This window comes from Culex quinquefasciatus, chromosome 1 (genome assembly GCF_015732765.1).
Source record: "Culex quinquefasciatus strain JHB chromosome 1, VPISU_Cqui_1.0_pri_paternal, whole genome shotgun sequence".
Classification (NCBI taxonomy): domain Eukaryota; kingdom Metazoa; phylum Arthropoda; class Insecta; order Diptera; family Culicidae; genus Culex; species Culex quinquefasciatus.
Genome location: NC_051861.1, coordinates 96492403 through 96508928, shown reverse-complemented (window position 1 = coordinate 96508928; position 16526 = coordinate 96492403). Strand labels below are relative to the sequence as shown.

General features: G+C 36.6%; 1 protein-coding gene across 1 annotated transcript; it reads left to right on the top strand.

Moving 5' to 3' along the window:
- The first annotated feature begins 235 nt into the window (after nucleotides 1–235).
- Nucleotides 236–8371, top strand: LOC6049268 (SET domain-containing protein SmydA-8). The gene is made up of 7 exons (XM_038249778.1): nucleotides 236–479; nucleotides 6414–6584; nucleotides 6646–7165; nucleotides 7240–7424; nucleotides 7487–7769; nucleotides 7852–8108; nucleotides 8241–8371. Exons 1-7 carry the CDS (start codon nucleotides 336–338, stop codon nucleotides 8364–8366), a joined length of 1686 nt encoding a protein of 561 aa, XP_038105706.1. The 5' UTR covers nucleotides 236–335; the 3' UTR covers nucleotides 8367–8371.
- The last annotated feature ends 8155 nt before the right edge of the window (nucleotides 8372–16526 follow it).

The window sequence follows — 16526 nt, the reverse complement described above, 5'->3', positions numbered from 1 at the left end:
CGGGCTAAATGCTTAAATTATTTGCCAATAAAATCTAATTTATTTCAAAAGAAATTTTTTTTTCACAGTGTCCTTACACCAGCTGCCTCTCGGCCACAACCGACTTAAGTGATTCGCGCTGGTGGTGGTGCCCTTCATCTGGTCCGCATGGAAAGCCGGGTTGCGGGGAAAGGGAGGAGCGTGGGGTTTTGGGAGGTATTTTTTTCGGAAAATCTAGCAAATCGCTCAACACCATCTCGCCAGCCAGTCGTCATCGGATCATCCCGGGGCCACTTTGGCCGGTTGGGAAACTTGAGAGTGGGGTTTTTTTTTCTTTCTTCACTTTTCTGTTCGAAATGGTCAGTTTGGAAATTTGCGCCGTTTGCGGTGTTCCGGCCGGTCAACGGTGCGGTGGGTGCCAGCAGGTGTCCTACTGTGGCAAGGACCACCAGCGGCAGCACTGGAAGGAGCTCCACCGGAAGGAATGTCGGTGCTACCGGGTGAGTTGGGGGCGGGGGGAACGGTTTAAGGAATTTTGAGGGGAAGAATTTTGGGGTTGAACCCGTGCCTGGCCTTGACATGTGACGACCCAATCTGAACAGCAGTGAAGTGAGTTTAAAGTTGAACCGATGTTCTAATTTTTATTATTACGTTCCAGATGGTTAAGTGTTGATTTTTTGTGATAAATAGTTATGGATGAGGCAGATTGTTTCGCATCAAATTGCTGATAACAGTGTAATTTTTCCCGGTAATGGAATTTTTAGGCAAACGAAAAAATGTCTGCAAGTATTCATAATGAAATCTGTAGTAACAAATTTTCTGGTCGATGCTTTCAATGAAAGTGTTAGTATTTCTTAGGACTCCCTTCTCAACTTAAGAAAGAAATTTACAATGATTACAAAATAATAATTTCGGTTCTTGTTATCTTAAATGATTAAACACTTTTCAAAAAGTTAATCAAATTCAACAACTCTGTGTTGTTGAAGTATTTCAAGTACCTGGAATCCATAGAAAAAAGCGTCTGCAGCCTTATCTTTATTAATCAATCTGATCACTCAATAAATCGCCCATTATACTGTTGCTACCAATTTAAAAAAAATCCTTCAAAACGGGCTTCCCGACTTCGCAATTCACAAACAAAACACTCATCCAAATCACCGCCTAAAGCCCACTTCCGCTGGACTTTGCCCTCAAACCATTCGTCCAACCTAAAAAGCAATTTTGCTGATCATCAAAAGCCATCAAAAACGGTTTCCCAGACGCCATTTCAAATTAATATAATAAAATACAAAAAAAATATGTTCAAGGCCACGAGCCTAAAACCTCCCCAGGCTTTTCCACCTGGCCGGTTTTCATGGCAAAATTCTGACCACTCTACTGGTGATTTGTGTTTCTTTGATATTGTGACGAATTTTCCTCGTCTTCACCTTCTACTACTCTGCGGCGCGCGGTTGTAAAACGTTGATCTCGATTGGTTCTCGGAGGAAGGGCGGAAAATTTGATGACTCAAAACACTGACAGGCTTCCGTCACTCAGGGCAGGGCGTCATCGGTGCTGCGAAGAGAATTGAGAATAAACAACAGAGTTCAACTTTAACGCAGAAACACACACACGCACACACAGGCACCAGCAACATGCACCATTTGCTCGTCATTTGGAAAATGTCAGCTGAGGACAGTGGAAAGGGGTCACCAGAGTTCGTCGCCGTCGTGCTAACTTGTCGTACGTGCATTGTGGGCCAAATTGAGTTAAGAACGCCATTTTGTGCAGCTCACAATGCCTCACATTTTGAGCTTCACAGATCCCCAAAATTCGATTTCAATCTTGAGATATTCAATAAAAACCAAAAAAGCTCCGCGGATTTTTGTCACTTTTAATATGAAAGAAGTTTTAACCTTGTCGTGCTATCTTGTCACTTCCTGAAAATTTAGGTAAGTGTGACAATTGGCCAAAGGGATTTCAGGTCAGGATGCGTTTGACGCACGTACAAGTGAGACTACCGTAAACGACTACGACTACGATTTCGAAAAACGTACCATGGGATTTGAACACTTTGTTCGTGGTTCCCATTTTCATGAACGCTTGTTCACGATTTTGGGAACTCTTTTTTCTCCGTGTATGTGCAGCGATGGAATAATCAACATCTAAAAAAAAACTTTGGATGTTCATCAAGAGAAAAAATCCGAAGGGAGCTTGGCTCTCTTCCCTCGCGCACAAAAGATCGGTAAAAGGAATCTAAAAAAAATCATAATCTTGATTATTCGGCGGAACATCTTTTTCACTACTACACTTGCATGTGTAACGTCACACGTAGAAAAATGACCTGTCACATTTTGTAGATGGGCAATGTGTGTAAACAAAGTGAAATAAATTTTGCAGCAGATTGATTTTCTTCGAGAATTTCGGGTGCGATTTTCTTTTACGTGATTTGCCTCCTCTCTCATTCGCGGGTGAAGAAAGTTCGCAAGCGAAAATGATTTTTTTTTTGCGATTATTCCATCCCTGCTTATGTGAAATTTTCAAGACATTTAATAAATAAGAAATTTTGAAATGGAGTTGGACTTGATTTTTGGATTTAGATTTTTACTATACAAAAGAGCTTATAATTCACAAAAACCTCATTCTCAGCATTAAAAATCGAACCTAACAACATAAAAAAATGTTTCATTCACTAAGACTTTTTATGATTTTTTTTAGATTTCAATTGAAAAGCGTGACATGAACCAATTGAAGAATTGTTAGCAGAACATACATTTACATTAAATTGTTACAATAATTATTGAGAAGTGGATGCTGCGAATACTTAAATGATATTAACAAAAATCAGTTAAATTAAAACACATATTTTTGGACGCATCAAGTTATCACAAAGATAGCTTATAAGTTTTTTAATGAAAAAACTAAATTTAGTTAGATTTTCAATCGAATTACAATTTAAAACCTTTTGTATTTGAAAGGAATATTTTGAAAAAAAAAATATAAAAATCAAGCTTGATTTATTCAAGTTTTAGTAAGTAGTTTTTTCATCTTTAACACCTAAACTCCCATGCTCGAGAAAATGAGTGAATTTCCATATAAGTTCCCCCTTTTCTGAGTCCTGTTCAATTTTGACGAAATTTGATTATTTGGGTGGATAAATCCTGTGAAAGTTAAAAAATATCACCTTTTTGTTTTTTTGTTCTGATATTGATTTTTTTTTTATAATTCGTTATAGATTAAATTTTTTTGCCTATTGGTTTTTAATTTTGTTTTTTTTAATAGTCAGGTGAAAACCACCATAAAATATTTTTATTGGGCCCATCCATAAACCACGTGGAAACTTTTTTGGAAATTATGAATAGTTTTATTTTGCGTCACGTTCAAATTTAGTGAAGATTTTTATTGAAAAATAATATACATTGAAGCATAAAAAGTAGTTTCTATAATTATAACCTAAGATTAGGCGGAACATGAAAACTGGCAAAATAACTCAGAAATAATTTAAACAGTTTTCACGTTCCGCAAAATTTCCGTGAAATTTGGTGTTTTCAAATTACGGTCCCCGTGAATTTTGCCATTTTTTTACGTGAAAAATCACTAAGCCTAGCAATGAGGTTACAAAAAATAGTTTTTGTATCGAGCTGTGAGTAGGACATTTTTCTTGCATTTTTTAAATAAATTTTGGATGAGTGCTTTTCCTACATTAGAGTAATTCCCTACAAAATCGTAAGGTTTCGTTCATTTTTATTTTTTATGATTTGGCTCAAACTATGTGGGAGATTTCCCTATGACCAAAGAAGTTATTTTGTGTCATTGGGTCACCCATACAAGTTTCCATTCAATTTTTTCAGCTGTCAAAAATAATACGTAAATATTAGAAAATCTGTAACTTTAAATAGAATTTTCTAATCATTTTGATGTTTGGCCAAAGTTATTTCCATTGTTCACCAAAACGTCGGTCGCATGATTGTGATGCATACCTGCATGAAATTATATCAGAATCTGCATGAAAACTATCCTCATGCATTTTTTGCGGCTTTTTGGTTGTATTAAAAAAACCCCTTAACAGAACGAGGATTGAACCACCAATTTCTTGATTATTGATCCGACACGCTACCATCGCGCCATGAACGCTTGATGAAATGTGAGTGAAAGAGCACCAACATATTCTTCTTTCTGAAGTGTTGCTCGGGACGGGCCAGCATTATCTGTGTTAGTGAGAACTGCAGATCGCTGAATTTTTTACATGCGGGCAAAAATTAGGTTTTACGCCGACTCGATTTGGAGGTTAGAAAGGAGTGCACTGTTTACATGGACTTAGCACAGTTCGATGCGATCGTCGATTTTGTTCGGGGAAGTTCGTCGACAATCGACGAAGACCATGTAAACAGTGCACACGAGCTGTCAAATGACGTCACGGTGTAAAACCTAATGATTTAATAGGGGGATGGCGTCGCTATTTTTAGACCACGTTTTCCTCTTTTTCTCATCGAAACCGACTGCTTTATCGACTTCATTTTGCTGGGCGAGATAGGACGCTGTCTATTTTTAGACGATGACTCAGCACTTTTTCACTTTTGCACTTTAAAAAACCAGATGGCAGCACGATGTAACGCCACGTCCCTATGGCTTGCTGCAAAAAATGTCATTAAATGTGACATTTTCTGCAGCAAATCCACTGTTGCAGATTTTGAGATATATTTTTCCTTTGGGTGTTGAGGAATATCTAAAAAATAGGTACACAGTAAAAATGCCAAATTTCCCAAAATGCGTATTTTTTATATGTTTAAGGGAATTTATATCCGCAACTTATTTGCAATAGAGAAGTATGGTCAAACATTTTGTCACAGAGTTTTTGATTTTGAAAAAATAGTGAGGCCGTTGCAAATATTTTTCAAAGTTTATGTTGCCCCCCTTCAAAACGGTCCAAAAACTCAAGGGCAGATTTTTTTTTCGTAAAACTTCAAAATTTAATTGTAATCAATCGAATACAATCTGAAATGCATTTTTCTGTATTGATAATCATATTTAGTAAAAATATTTTGAAATTTTATGAAATTCCGATGTACAACATCGCAAAAAATAATATTTTCGTCAATACTTAGATATTTTGGAAACTAATGATTGCAAAACAACTGGACAGGTGTACAATGCATTTTTAAACACTTTTTCATTCAAATCTTGAAACCATGGCTCATAAATTCAGTTTTGGTCAGAGTCGAGGGACATAAACTTCAAAAAATATTTGCAACGGCTTGATTTTCGAAAAAAAACTTAACTTTATAAAAAAAATTAAATTCATACATTTTTTGACCATTTTTTTCGGTAATAAATTGAATTTGAAATCAAAAAGTATTTTACAGATTTTTTATACAGGGCCCCGTTTTCATGACATAGCCACCAAAAGTTTGATTTCAACGAAATATTCGCAATTTTTCGATTTTTAAAAATAGTTACCATGAGTGACCATTTCAGAAAATATGTTTTTGAAAAGTTCAGAAAATTTCCAATAAAATTGTCTAAGAGACACGGGGAAGTGGAAATTTTTCGTCGGCGTGCCTGCCGATCAATGGTGATGTAGGAAGGGCTTCATTCATTAAAATGATTTTATATCGTAAGCCTTACAACATATTCGACGGCGTGCCTTCCGATCAACGATGAAATAGAAAGGACTTAATCCAGCAATGCGACTTGCTAGTCTCAAAAAAAATCGGTGCGTTTCTATTGAAAACTATAAAAAGAGAACAATACAAAAAACTCATTGGGAAACGAACGAGCGAAAAAAATCAATAAAAAAAGAAGAAGGAGAAAAAAACAGAACTGCGCGTCCCCACAGGCACCGCACTCTTTATTTTGCGTGATTCGCCTCCTCACTCTTTCGCGAGCGAAAAAAAATCACAAGCGAAAATGATATGTTTACATTTATTTCATCCCTGCTTCATACCTATGCATGTAAAATTTAGATAAAATGAACTTTTTGGAGAGGATTGAGAGAAAACAACACCAAAATTAACATCTTCAGGTTCTTTTTGAAAGGTCCCGACTATTTCAAATGCATATCATCACGAGTGAAAACGAGAACATTTTCAAGCAAATTTTGAGTGTGGAAACGCTGCACAACGGATGCACAAAATGATCGTAAAATAACCCGCCTCTGTTGGCGGACCTGGGCGCTCAGACACTTTGCTGTAATTGCTTCTACCTTAACAAGCGAGCAAGAGAGAGACAGATAAGGAGTTAGGATGAGATGCTGTCAGCAGCACTCAAAGGTTCACCCACTTCCTTTGAATAACATTGAAAAGTTCCGATAAGTTATGACAATGAAATGGTGCGATACTTTCTGCCGTATTGGAGTGACTTTATTTTTCAGGAATTGTTATTTAAAGTGCTTCATTACAATGCTGATATTGGAGCAACACGTTTGATTAAAATTCTAATTATTTTTATCCGAACAGCTCTCCACGAATGCAACGCTCGGTCGTCACTTGGTGGCAACCCGGCCAATCCGCAGCGGTGAGGTTATCTTTCGCGAATCACCAACGGTTCTGGGCCCCAAAACTGCCAGCGTTCCTCTCTGTTTGGGCTGCCACCGCAATTTGGATCCAATTACGACCGATGCTGGCAAGGTACGATTCTGGATGCATGATTGCACGTTTAGGGCATTACTGAGATATTGTTTTTTCGTAGAAGTACTACAACTGCCAGCACTGCGGTTGGCCCCTGTGTAGTCCGAGTTGCGAAACGAGCTGTTACCATCGGGACGAGTGTCAGCTATTCGCTTCAAAAAGCTACCGACCACAAATTCGCTTCGACGAGCTCGTTCCCAGTAAAAAGCATTCTGGCTATTGTGCAATAGTTCCTCTGCGTGCCATTCTGCTCAAGCGAAAGGAGCCGGCCCGGTTTGCGAAGCTGGCAACACTGGAATCGCACGTTGAAACGCGCCAATCCACGCCACTGTACGCCGCAGTCCAGTCCAATCTGGTGCCATTTGTCAGGGATGTGCTGAACCTACGCAACGAAGTCAGCGTGGGACAGCTAATGGAAATTGCAGGGATTTTTGATACCAACAGCTACGAAATAAGGATCCCGGAACGTGGTATCAAGATACGTGCGTTGTACGAACTGGGCGCCATGATGGCGCACTGCTGCCAACCAAACACGAAGCACTTTTTTGACGAGGAGCTCAATCTGGTGATGATTGCGGCCGGTGAGTTCTTCGAACTAATCCAATGCAAATAAATTCTATTGATTCTGAAAACTCCTATTTTTGACATCTTTCAGTGGACATTCCGAAGGACGAAATGATTTCTATTTCGTACGCCCAACCCCTGCAGGCCACCATCCAGCGTCGATTCACTATCAAACAGGCAAAGTGCTTCGAGTGTGGTTGCCATCGATGCTCGGATCCAACAGAGTTCCGCACCTATGCCGGTTCCATCGTCTGTCCGCAGTGCAGCAAATCCATGGTAAGTGTGCGAAAATCCAGCACATGAGTTCCAATAATCCCACATTCCGCACCCAAACGCAGGTGGTGGCCGTCAACCCCCTTGATTTCCGATCCGACTGGAGGTGTGAGGACAAAAAGTGCTCCTACCGTGAGTCCGCCCAGCAGTACATCACCCGGAACGAGGCATTCCGTGCAGAAATAGGCCAACTATCCTGCGGCGCCGGTCCAGACGGCTACGAATGCCTTCTTGGCAGGTTTCAATCAACGGACGTGCTTCATCCCTGGAATACCAATGTGCTGCAGGTGAAGTACGCACTCACCCAGCTGTACGGGGGAGGTGGACCAGGTGGAATCAATCTTAAAGGTAGGTTTGATTTGTCGGACACTTTCCTTAATTGTTAATTGATTCTAAATCAAATAAGTTCACATTTGAAACACTTTTTCAGATCTTTCCGAGAAGCAACTGCGACGAAAGGTGGAACTCTGCGTAGATCTGCTGGAGGTGGCAAATCAATTAGAACCAGGAATGAGTCCGTTTCGTACGAAACTACTACAGGACTTACATGCTGCTCTCGAGGCGATGAAGAGCATTTCTGGAAACTCGTTCGACAGCGCACCAGCCATTGTGGTTCAACATCCGGGCGTTTCTCTGAAAACACACAAATTCAACGGCCCAGGAGCTAACGCTAGAAAACATGGAAAGGTGAGCTTTAGGCATTTCCATGAATTTGGTTTTTGCTCAAGCATGATGAAAATCGGCATTTGAGATCTCATCACCTTATTAGCATTTCGGAAAATAATTAATCTAATCAGTGTTTCTCTTTATACCATACAGTGCAAAACTACTACCTCATCTCCTTCAACCATGAAGCAGCAGTTGGAAAATGTCGAGCAAGAGCTTTCCATAATTATGGCATGTGATCCAACCCTCCGGAAGACATCAAAGGACCTGTACACATGATTGAACAAAATCCATAATAAGAAGCTAGACCCTCCTTCTGCAAGTAAACCGTAGAGACATGAAGAGCGGTGATACATTTTGGAACAGCTTATTGATTTGTCCCTTTTCCCATTTTGCCATCTGAGCAGTTCTCTAGGATTTCGGTCATTCGATTTTTTTTTTGTATTTTTTAATCCGACTGAAACTTTTTTGGTGCCTTCGGTATGCCCAAAGAAGCCATTTTGCATCATTAGTTTGTCCATATAATTTTCCATACAAATTCGGCAGCTGTCCATACAAAAATGATGTATGAAAATTCAAAATCTGTATCTTTTGAAGGAATTTTTGATCGATTTGGTGTCTTCGACAAAGTTGTAGGTATGGATACGGACTACACTGGAAAAAAATAATACACGGTAAAAAATTTGGTGATTTTTTATTTAACTTTATCACTAAAACTTGATTTACAAAAAAACACTATTTTAATTTTTTTATTTTTGATATGTTTTAGAAGGCATAAAATGCCAACTTTTCAGAAATTTCAGGTTGTGCAAAAATCACTGACCGAGTTATGAATTTTTAATCAATACTGATTTTTCAAAAATCGAAATTTTGGTCGTAAAAATTTTCAACTTCATTTTTCGATGTAAAATCAAATTTGCAATCAAAAGTACTTTACTGAAATTTTGATAAAGTGCACCGTTTTCAAGTTATAGCCATATTTAAGTGACTTTTTTGAAAATAGTCGCAGTTTTTCATTTTTTTAAATTAGTGCACATGTTTGCCCAGTTTTGAAAAAATATTTTGAAAAGCTGAGAAAATTCTCTATATTTTGCTTATTTGGACTTTGTTGATACGACCTTTAGTTGCTGAGATATTGCAATGCAAAGGTTTAAAAACAGGAAAATTGATGTTTTCTAAGTTTCACCCAAACAACCCACCATTTTCTATCGTCAATATCTCAGCAACTAATGGTCCGATTTTCAATGTTAATATATGAAACAATTGTGAAATTTTCCGATCTTTTCGAAAAAAATATTTTCAAATTTTCAAATCAAGACTAACATTTTAAAAGGGCGTAATATTGAATGTTTGGCCTTTTTGAAATGTTAGTCTTGATTTGAAAATTCCGAAAATATTTTTTTCGAAAAGATCGGAAAATTTCACAAATGTTTCATATATTAACATTGAAAATCGGACCATTAGTTGCTGAGATATTGACGATAGAAAATGGTGGGTTGTTTGGGTGAAACTTAGAAAACATCAATTTTCCTGTTTTTAAACCTTTGCATTGCAATATCTCAGCAACTAAAGGTCGTATCAACAAAGTCGAATAAGCAAAATATAGAGAATTTTCTCAGCTTTTCAAAAATATTTTTTCAAAACTGGGCAAACATGTGCACTAATTTAAAAAAATGAAAAACTGCGACTATTTTCAAAAAAGTCACTTAAATATGGCTATAACTTGAAAACGGTGCACTTTATCAAAATTTTAGTTAAGTACTTTTTGATTGCAAATTTGATTTTACATCGAAAAATGAAGTTGAAAAATTTTTACGACCAAAATTTCGATTTTTGAAAAATCAGTATTGATTAAAATTCATAACTCGGTCAGTGATTTTTGCACAACCTGGAAATTTCTGAAAAGTTGGCATTTTATGTCTTCTAAAACATATCAAAAATAAAAAATTAAAAATAGTGTTTTTGTAAATCAAGTTTTAGTGATAAAAGTTAAATAAAAAATCACCAAATTTTTTTACCGTGTATTATTTTTCCAGTGTAGTCCGTATCCATACCTACAACTTTGCCGAAGACACCAAATCGATCAAAAATTCCTTCAAAAGATACAGATTTTTGAATTTTCATACATCATTTTTGTATGGACAGCTGCCGAATTTGTATGGAAAATTATATGGACAAACTAATGATGCAAAATGGCTTCTTTGGGCATACCGAAGGCACCAAAAAAGTTTCAGTCGGATTAAAAAATACAAAAATTAAAATTGAAGAAAAAAGACCGATTTCGTAGAGAATTGCTCATCTAATCTCGGTCCACAGCCAATCAGTCGAAAATCCAAACATGTCGACCCAACTTTAGGTCGCAAGAGCTAAACTTTCCCTTTTTATTTGTTTTATCAATCGATCAATCTATGTTAAATACGATTATTAAATTGGCAAGCCTCTTTATTTACTTTTTCTGGGCTCTGTATCCAAAACCACCATTGATAGTCGTTTCTTACCCAAAATTGTTTTCAGCAGCAAATTTTGAACTGCAATTAGTAGTTTATGCAACAAGTTGCAAAAAGAGGATTTTTCAGCACGAGTCGTACATTTATCCAACGAGGATCACCGAGTTGGATAAATACGAAGAGTGCTGAAAAAATCAAGTTTTGCAACGAGTTCCATACAACATTTTTTGCAATTCCAAAAAAACACACACTGAGTGAAATTTTAGGTCAAATTTTCATGTATTTCGTCATAAATCGTATAAATCAAAATAATGTTTAAAAATGTCACTTTTCGATACAAGTGCTGAAAAGTTCAACATTTCAGCACTCACTTTAGTGCTGAAAGGTAGAACTTTTCAGCATTTATTTTGAAATGTGTTGCTATTCGATTCTGTAATTTTTGGTACAGATAAGTAGGCTGTTTCGTCGTTCGAGAATGACAGGAAAAGTAAGTAGTTTCACGACGGAATTGCATTTTTTTTTTTGCAATTCCGCTGTGAAACTATTAATTTTTCCTGTCCTTCTAGAGAAACGAAATGGCCTACTTTTCCCTACCAATAATAGCAGAATGGAAAATTAATACCTTTCAATACCAGTGCTGAAAAGTTGAACTTTTCAACGCTAGTATGGAAAAGTGACATTTTTCAATATTTTTTTGTTTTGAACGAGGAATTTACTTAACACATGAATGTTTGACATAAAATTACATTCAAAAGGCGTTTTTCGAAATTGCAGAAAATGTTGTAAACAACTCGTTGCAAAACTTGATTTTTTCAGCACTCGTTGTATTTACCCAAATCGGTTAACCTTTTTCCAACATTGTGAATTTCGGCTCCCCTCCCACTAACATTTACACACAAGATCGTCTGTTATTACTCGTAGCTTTAAGAAAAATGTAATTACAAAAGCCGACTCGGCCCTAACCAGGTCCCAGTACCGAAAAGGTCCTAACAAAAATAATGTTGTGAAAAGAAAACATTGTGAACCGAACGAATAGTTCCCGAAATATTGTCAATTTAAATAAGGGACACCTTGATTTTTTTGCGATTTGGACGAAACTTTGTGAAACATTTTGCATCACTAATTCGTTCAAACAAGTCTCCATTGGAAGCTGTCTATACAAAAATATTCAAAAATTTAAAACGGATTTTATGATCAGAGATGTAGATATTGCATAAGACCTCCTAAAACAAATTTAACACTCTAAAACGTGCCACACAAAAAAAATATCCTGGCTGAGTAATCGCCACATAAAAACTAACTTAATCCACCTATGTGGTTGGAGCCTTCCTCACAACAATGGCTGTACACAAGTTTCATCTATTTTTTAGATCCGGCTTCCAAAAAGTACATCGATATCACTTAAGTGGCCGTATCTCCAGACAGGGTTGCCAGATCTTCAATGTTTTGGGCTCGTTGGAAAGGTTTTTTGATAACCTAACCAACGTTGGCTCGGATGATGGACCCGGACATAGTTTACATACATTTAAGTGAGATCCGGCTTCAAAAAAGTACATCAATATCACTTAAGAGGCCATATCTCGAGACAGGGTTGCCAGATCTTCAATGTTTTGGACTCATTGGAAAGGTCTTTTGATAAGTTAACCAACATTAGGTCGGATGGTGGATCCGGACATAGTTTACATACATTTGAGTGAGATCCGGCTTCAAAAAAGTACATCAATATCACTTAAGGGGCCATATCTCGAGACAGGGTTGCCAGATCTTCATTGTTTTAGACTCGTTGGAAAGGTCTTTTGATAACCTAACCAACATAGTTTACATACATTTAAGTGAGATCCGGCTTCAAAAAAGTACATCAATATCACTTAAGTGGCCATATCTCAAGACAGGGTTGCCAGATCTTCAATGTTTTGGACTCATTGGAAAGGTCTTTTGATAAGTTAACCAACAATAGGTCGGATTGTGGATCCGGACATAGTTTACATACATTTGAGTGAGATCCGGCTTCAAAAAAGTACATCAATATCACTTAAGGGGCCATATCTCGAGACAGGGTTGCCAGATCTTCATTGTTTTAGACTCGTTGGAAAGGTCTTTTGATAACCTAACCAACATAGTTTACATACATTTAAGTGAGATCCGGCTTCAAAAAAGTACATCAATATCACTTAAGTGGCCATATCTCAAGACAGGGTTGCCAGATCTTCAATGTTTTGGACTCATTGGAAAGGTCTTTTGATAAGTTAACCAACATTAGGTCGGATGGTGGATCCGGACATAGTGTACATACATTTAAGTGAGATCCGGCTTCAAAAAAGTATATCAATATCACTTTTGTTTTTTTTTTTTTTTTTAATTTATATTTATTCAAATTTCTTTTCCATGTACATTCATTCAGTTAAAATATTATTGAGTGTCCAATCACAAACGATGACTTTTCACCTCAATTTTAAATACTAGCAACTTTCATTTATTCATGAAATATTGTAGCTTTCGCTATTCAGTGATTTCAAATGTAGGAGGTCCTACATGTACAAAAGGGAAAAGGGATACCTTTAAACTAACTTATAAACTATATAAAGAGCGGATCAATGCAGCTGAAGACTGCAATGATTTTTGTCGAAATGCATCAATTATCTTATTGGACATAATATCCAAAGTGTCAACTTCGGCTAATTGATGAAGTTCACTGGTGCCAGGGAGAAAGTTTCAGAATCATTTTCAGAATTTTGTTCTGAATCCTCTGAAGTTTTTTCTTCCTGGTTAAGCAACAGCTTGTCCAGATCGGCACAGCATAAAGCATGGCAGGTCTGAAAATTTGTTTATAAATTAACAGTTTATTCTTGAGACAAAGTCTAGAATTCCTGTTTATAAGTGGATACAAACATTTAATATATTTGTTACATTTAACCTGGATACTTTCAATGTGATCCTTGTAAGTAAGGTTTTGTCAAAACCAAGTCCAAGATATTTCACTTGATCCTCCCACTTTAAATTTACCTCATTCATCTTTATAATGTGATGACTTTTTGGTTTAAGAAAATCAGCCCTTGGTTTGTGAGGAAAATAATAAGTTGAGTTTTTGCAGCATTTGGAGTAATTTTCCATTCTTTCAAATAAGAATTGAAAATATCCAAGCTTTTTAATCTTCTTGTGATGACACGAAGGCTTCTGCCTTTGGCGGAGATGCTTGTGTCATCAGCAAAAAGTGATTTCTGACATCCTGGGGGCAAATCAGGCAAGTCAGAAGTAAAAATATTGTATAAAATTGGACCCAAAATGCTTCCTTGAGGGACGCCAGCACGTACAGGTAGTTGATCAGATTTGCTATTCTGATAACATACCTGCAGAGTACGATCCGTCAAATAATTTTGAATAATTTTCACGATATAAATCGGAAAATTAAACCTTTTCAATTTCGCAATCAAACCTTTATGCCAAACACTGTCAAATGCTTTTTCTATGTCTAGAAGAGCAGCGCCAGTAGAATAGCCCTCAGATTTGTTGCTTCGAATTAAATTTGAAACTCTCAACAACTGATGAGTAGTTGAATGCCCAAGGCGAACTCCAAACTGCTCATCAGCGAAAATTGAATTTTCATTAATGTGCGTCATCATTCTATTAAGAATTATTCTTTCGAATAATTTACTAATAGATGAAAGCAAACTAATGGGCCGATAGCTTGAGGCTTCAGCAGGATTTTTATCCGGTTTCAAAATCGGAATTACTTTGGCATTTTTCCAACTACTGGGAAAATATGCCAAATCAAAACATTGGTTGAAAATTTTGACCAAGCAACTTAAAGTTGCTTCTGGTAATTTTTTAATTAAAATGTAAAAAATGCCATCCTCACCAGGGGCTTTCATATTTTTAAATTTTTTGATAATAGATTTTATTTCATTCAGATCCGTATTAAAAACTTCATCTGATGAAAATTCTTGTTCAACAATATTCTGAAATTCTATTGAAATTTGATTTTTATCAATATCACTTAAGTGGCCATATCTCGAGACAAGGTTGCCAGATCTTCAATGTTTTGCACTCGTTGGAAAGTTCTTTTGATAATCTAACCAACGATGGGTTGGATGATGGACCCGGACATAGTTTACATACATTTAAGTGAGATCCGGCTTCAAAAAAGTATATCAATATCACTTAAGTGGCCATATCTCGAGACAGGGTTGCCAGATCTTCAATGTTTTGGACTCGTTGGAAAGGTCTTTTGATAACCTAACCAATAGGGGTCGGATTATGGACCTGGACATAGTTTACATACAGTTAAGTGAGATCCAAATATATGTGAAAACACATTTTTATACATAACTTTTGAACTACTTATCGAAACTTCAATCTGTATAAAACTCGATCTATGGGACCCTAAACCAAGTCGATGCAACAAGTTCAGGTCAAATCGGTTCAGCCAGTGCCGAGAAACATGAGCTAGTTTGTTGGTCACATACATACATACACACACATACACACACACATACACACACACATACACACAGACATTTGTTCAGTTTTCAATTCTGAGTCGATATGTATACATGAAGGTGGGTCTACGACGTTTTTATACGAAGTTCATTTTTAAAGCAGGATTATAGCCTTACCTCAGTGAGGAAGGCAAAATAGACATTATTTTGTTGCTGCATACGCAAAATTTGTATTTGAATTTATTATTTCATTATCCTGTTTGCTTTTCTTCCTGAGGCTCAAGTCTTCGATGTCTTTGAGGCACATTTGTAGAAAATTTTGTATTATTTTCGATATTTTCGAAAAAATATCAGAGTTGGACAAACCCAGTTTTTATTAAAAAAAATAAGTCGCTCGATAATAATTAAAGGACAAACTTTTGACTTGGTTTAGGGTCTCAAATATTGAAGTTATGAATTTATACAAATGTGTTTTCGCAAATATCCGGATGTTAGATAATTGACAATAAATATTTCGGTCAAGTAGGTTTTCCGTACTGATGGGCTACAAATTTCAGGGTGTAAAATCACATAAAATTGCGTAAAATAATGCAATATTTATTTTACACCCAGGTCTTTTACACGCAGCTGGATTACTTCTTTTTTAGCTGTGTATTCATAGAATTGCGTTCGAGCTTCAAATTTTCATCAACACATCACATCAACAACAACAAATACAAAAGAGTAAAAAAAAAAACACACAATAACTCAACTAAGGCTATGCTAAAGACTCGGTTTTCAATAAAAAATATTATTGTTTATCACGTGAAATGCAACCTTGATGTTGCACAGTTTCGATCAATTTCACTGGAGTCTGGCCATCATTCCAGCATGCATCCCGCAGAATGCAATTTATCCGCTTTTGTATTGACAGCAGTTTCTTGTTACATACAAATTGTGTAAACTGCAACCGAAGTAACTATTTGCTTTTAATCTAAGTTCCTGTCCTCAAAGGAAGATTTCTATCGATGTCTCCCTGCGTAAACTGATCGAATGGACAAGCTGTTTCATCGCATTCAAAAGCATCCTCCCTAGGCGGATGTGATTCGCAAATTGCATGCAGAACTTGAATATCAAAAGAAATGTTTTCCCATTATCTGTAAAATCAGGAAAGCGGTCTGTTTTAAACACCTTTTAGTTTTTTTACTACCAATATATTTAAAAAAAACTACAATAATTTCTAAATAAACCTTTATAAAAAAGCGATACAAACTGTGACTGTTTCGTTACCGGCAGCTGTTGGAACTGACCCGGCCGAATTAAATCATTAACTAAAGCAGCCAGTGTGGGTGTGGGAAAGTTGCGATATAAATAAACCGGGGGGCATTTATACTTCTTCAAGAATGGCTTCGACTGCATTGTTTTCACAATGTTGCTGGTGCTATTTTCGAAACGTTCCTGTTTATTTGTTTGAATTTGCAGTTTCGATAACTGTAAAAAAATATATAAATTTAAGCATTTTTTCTAGATAATCACATTTCTTAACAGTTAGTTAAAAGTTTTACTAAATAGCTTTG

Coding starts and splice junctions, on each gene's coding strand:
- LOC6049268 (XM_038249778.1), top strand. CDS start 336: ATGGTCAGTTTGGAAATTTGCGCCGTTTGCGGTGTTCCGGCCGGTCAA. Junction 6,585..6,645: donor TTACGACCGATGCTGGCAAG/GTACGATTCTGG, acceptor GTTTTTTCGTAG/AAGTACTACAACTGCCAGCA. Junction 7,425..7,486: donor CGCAGTGCAGCAAATCCATG/GTAAGTGTGCGA, acceptor ACCCAAACGCAG/GTGGTGGCCGTCAACCCCCT.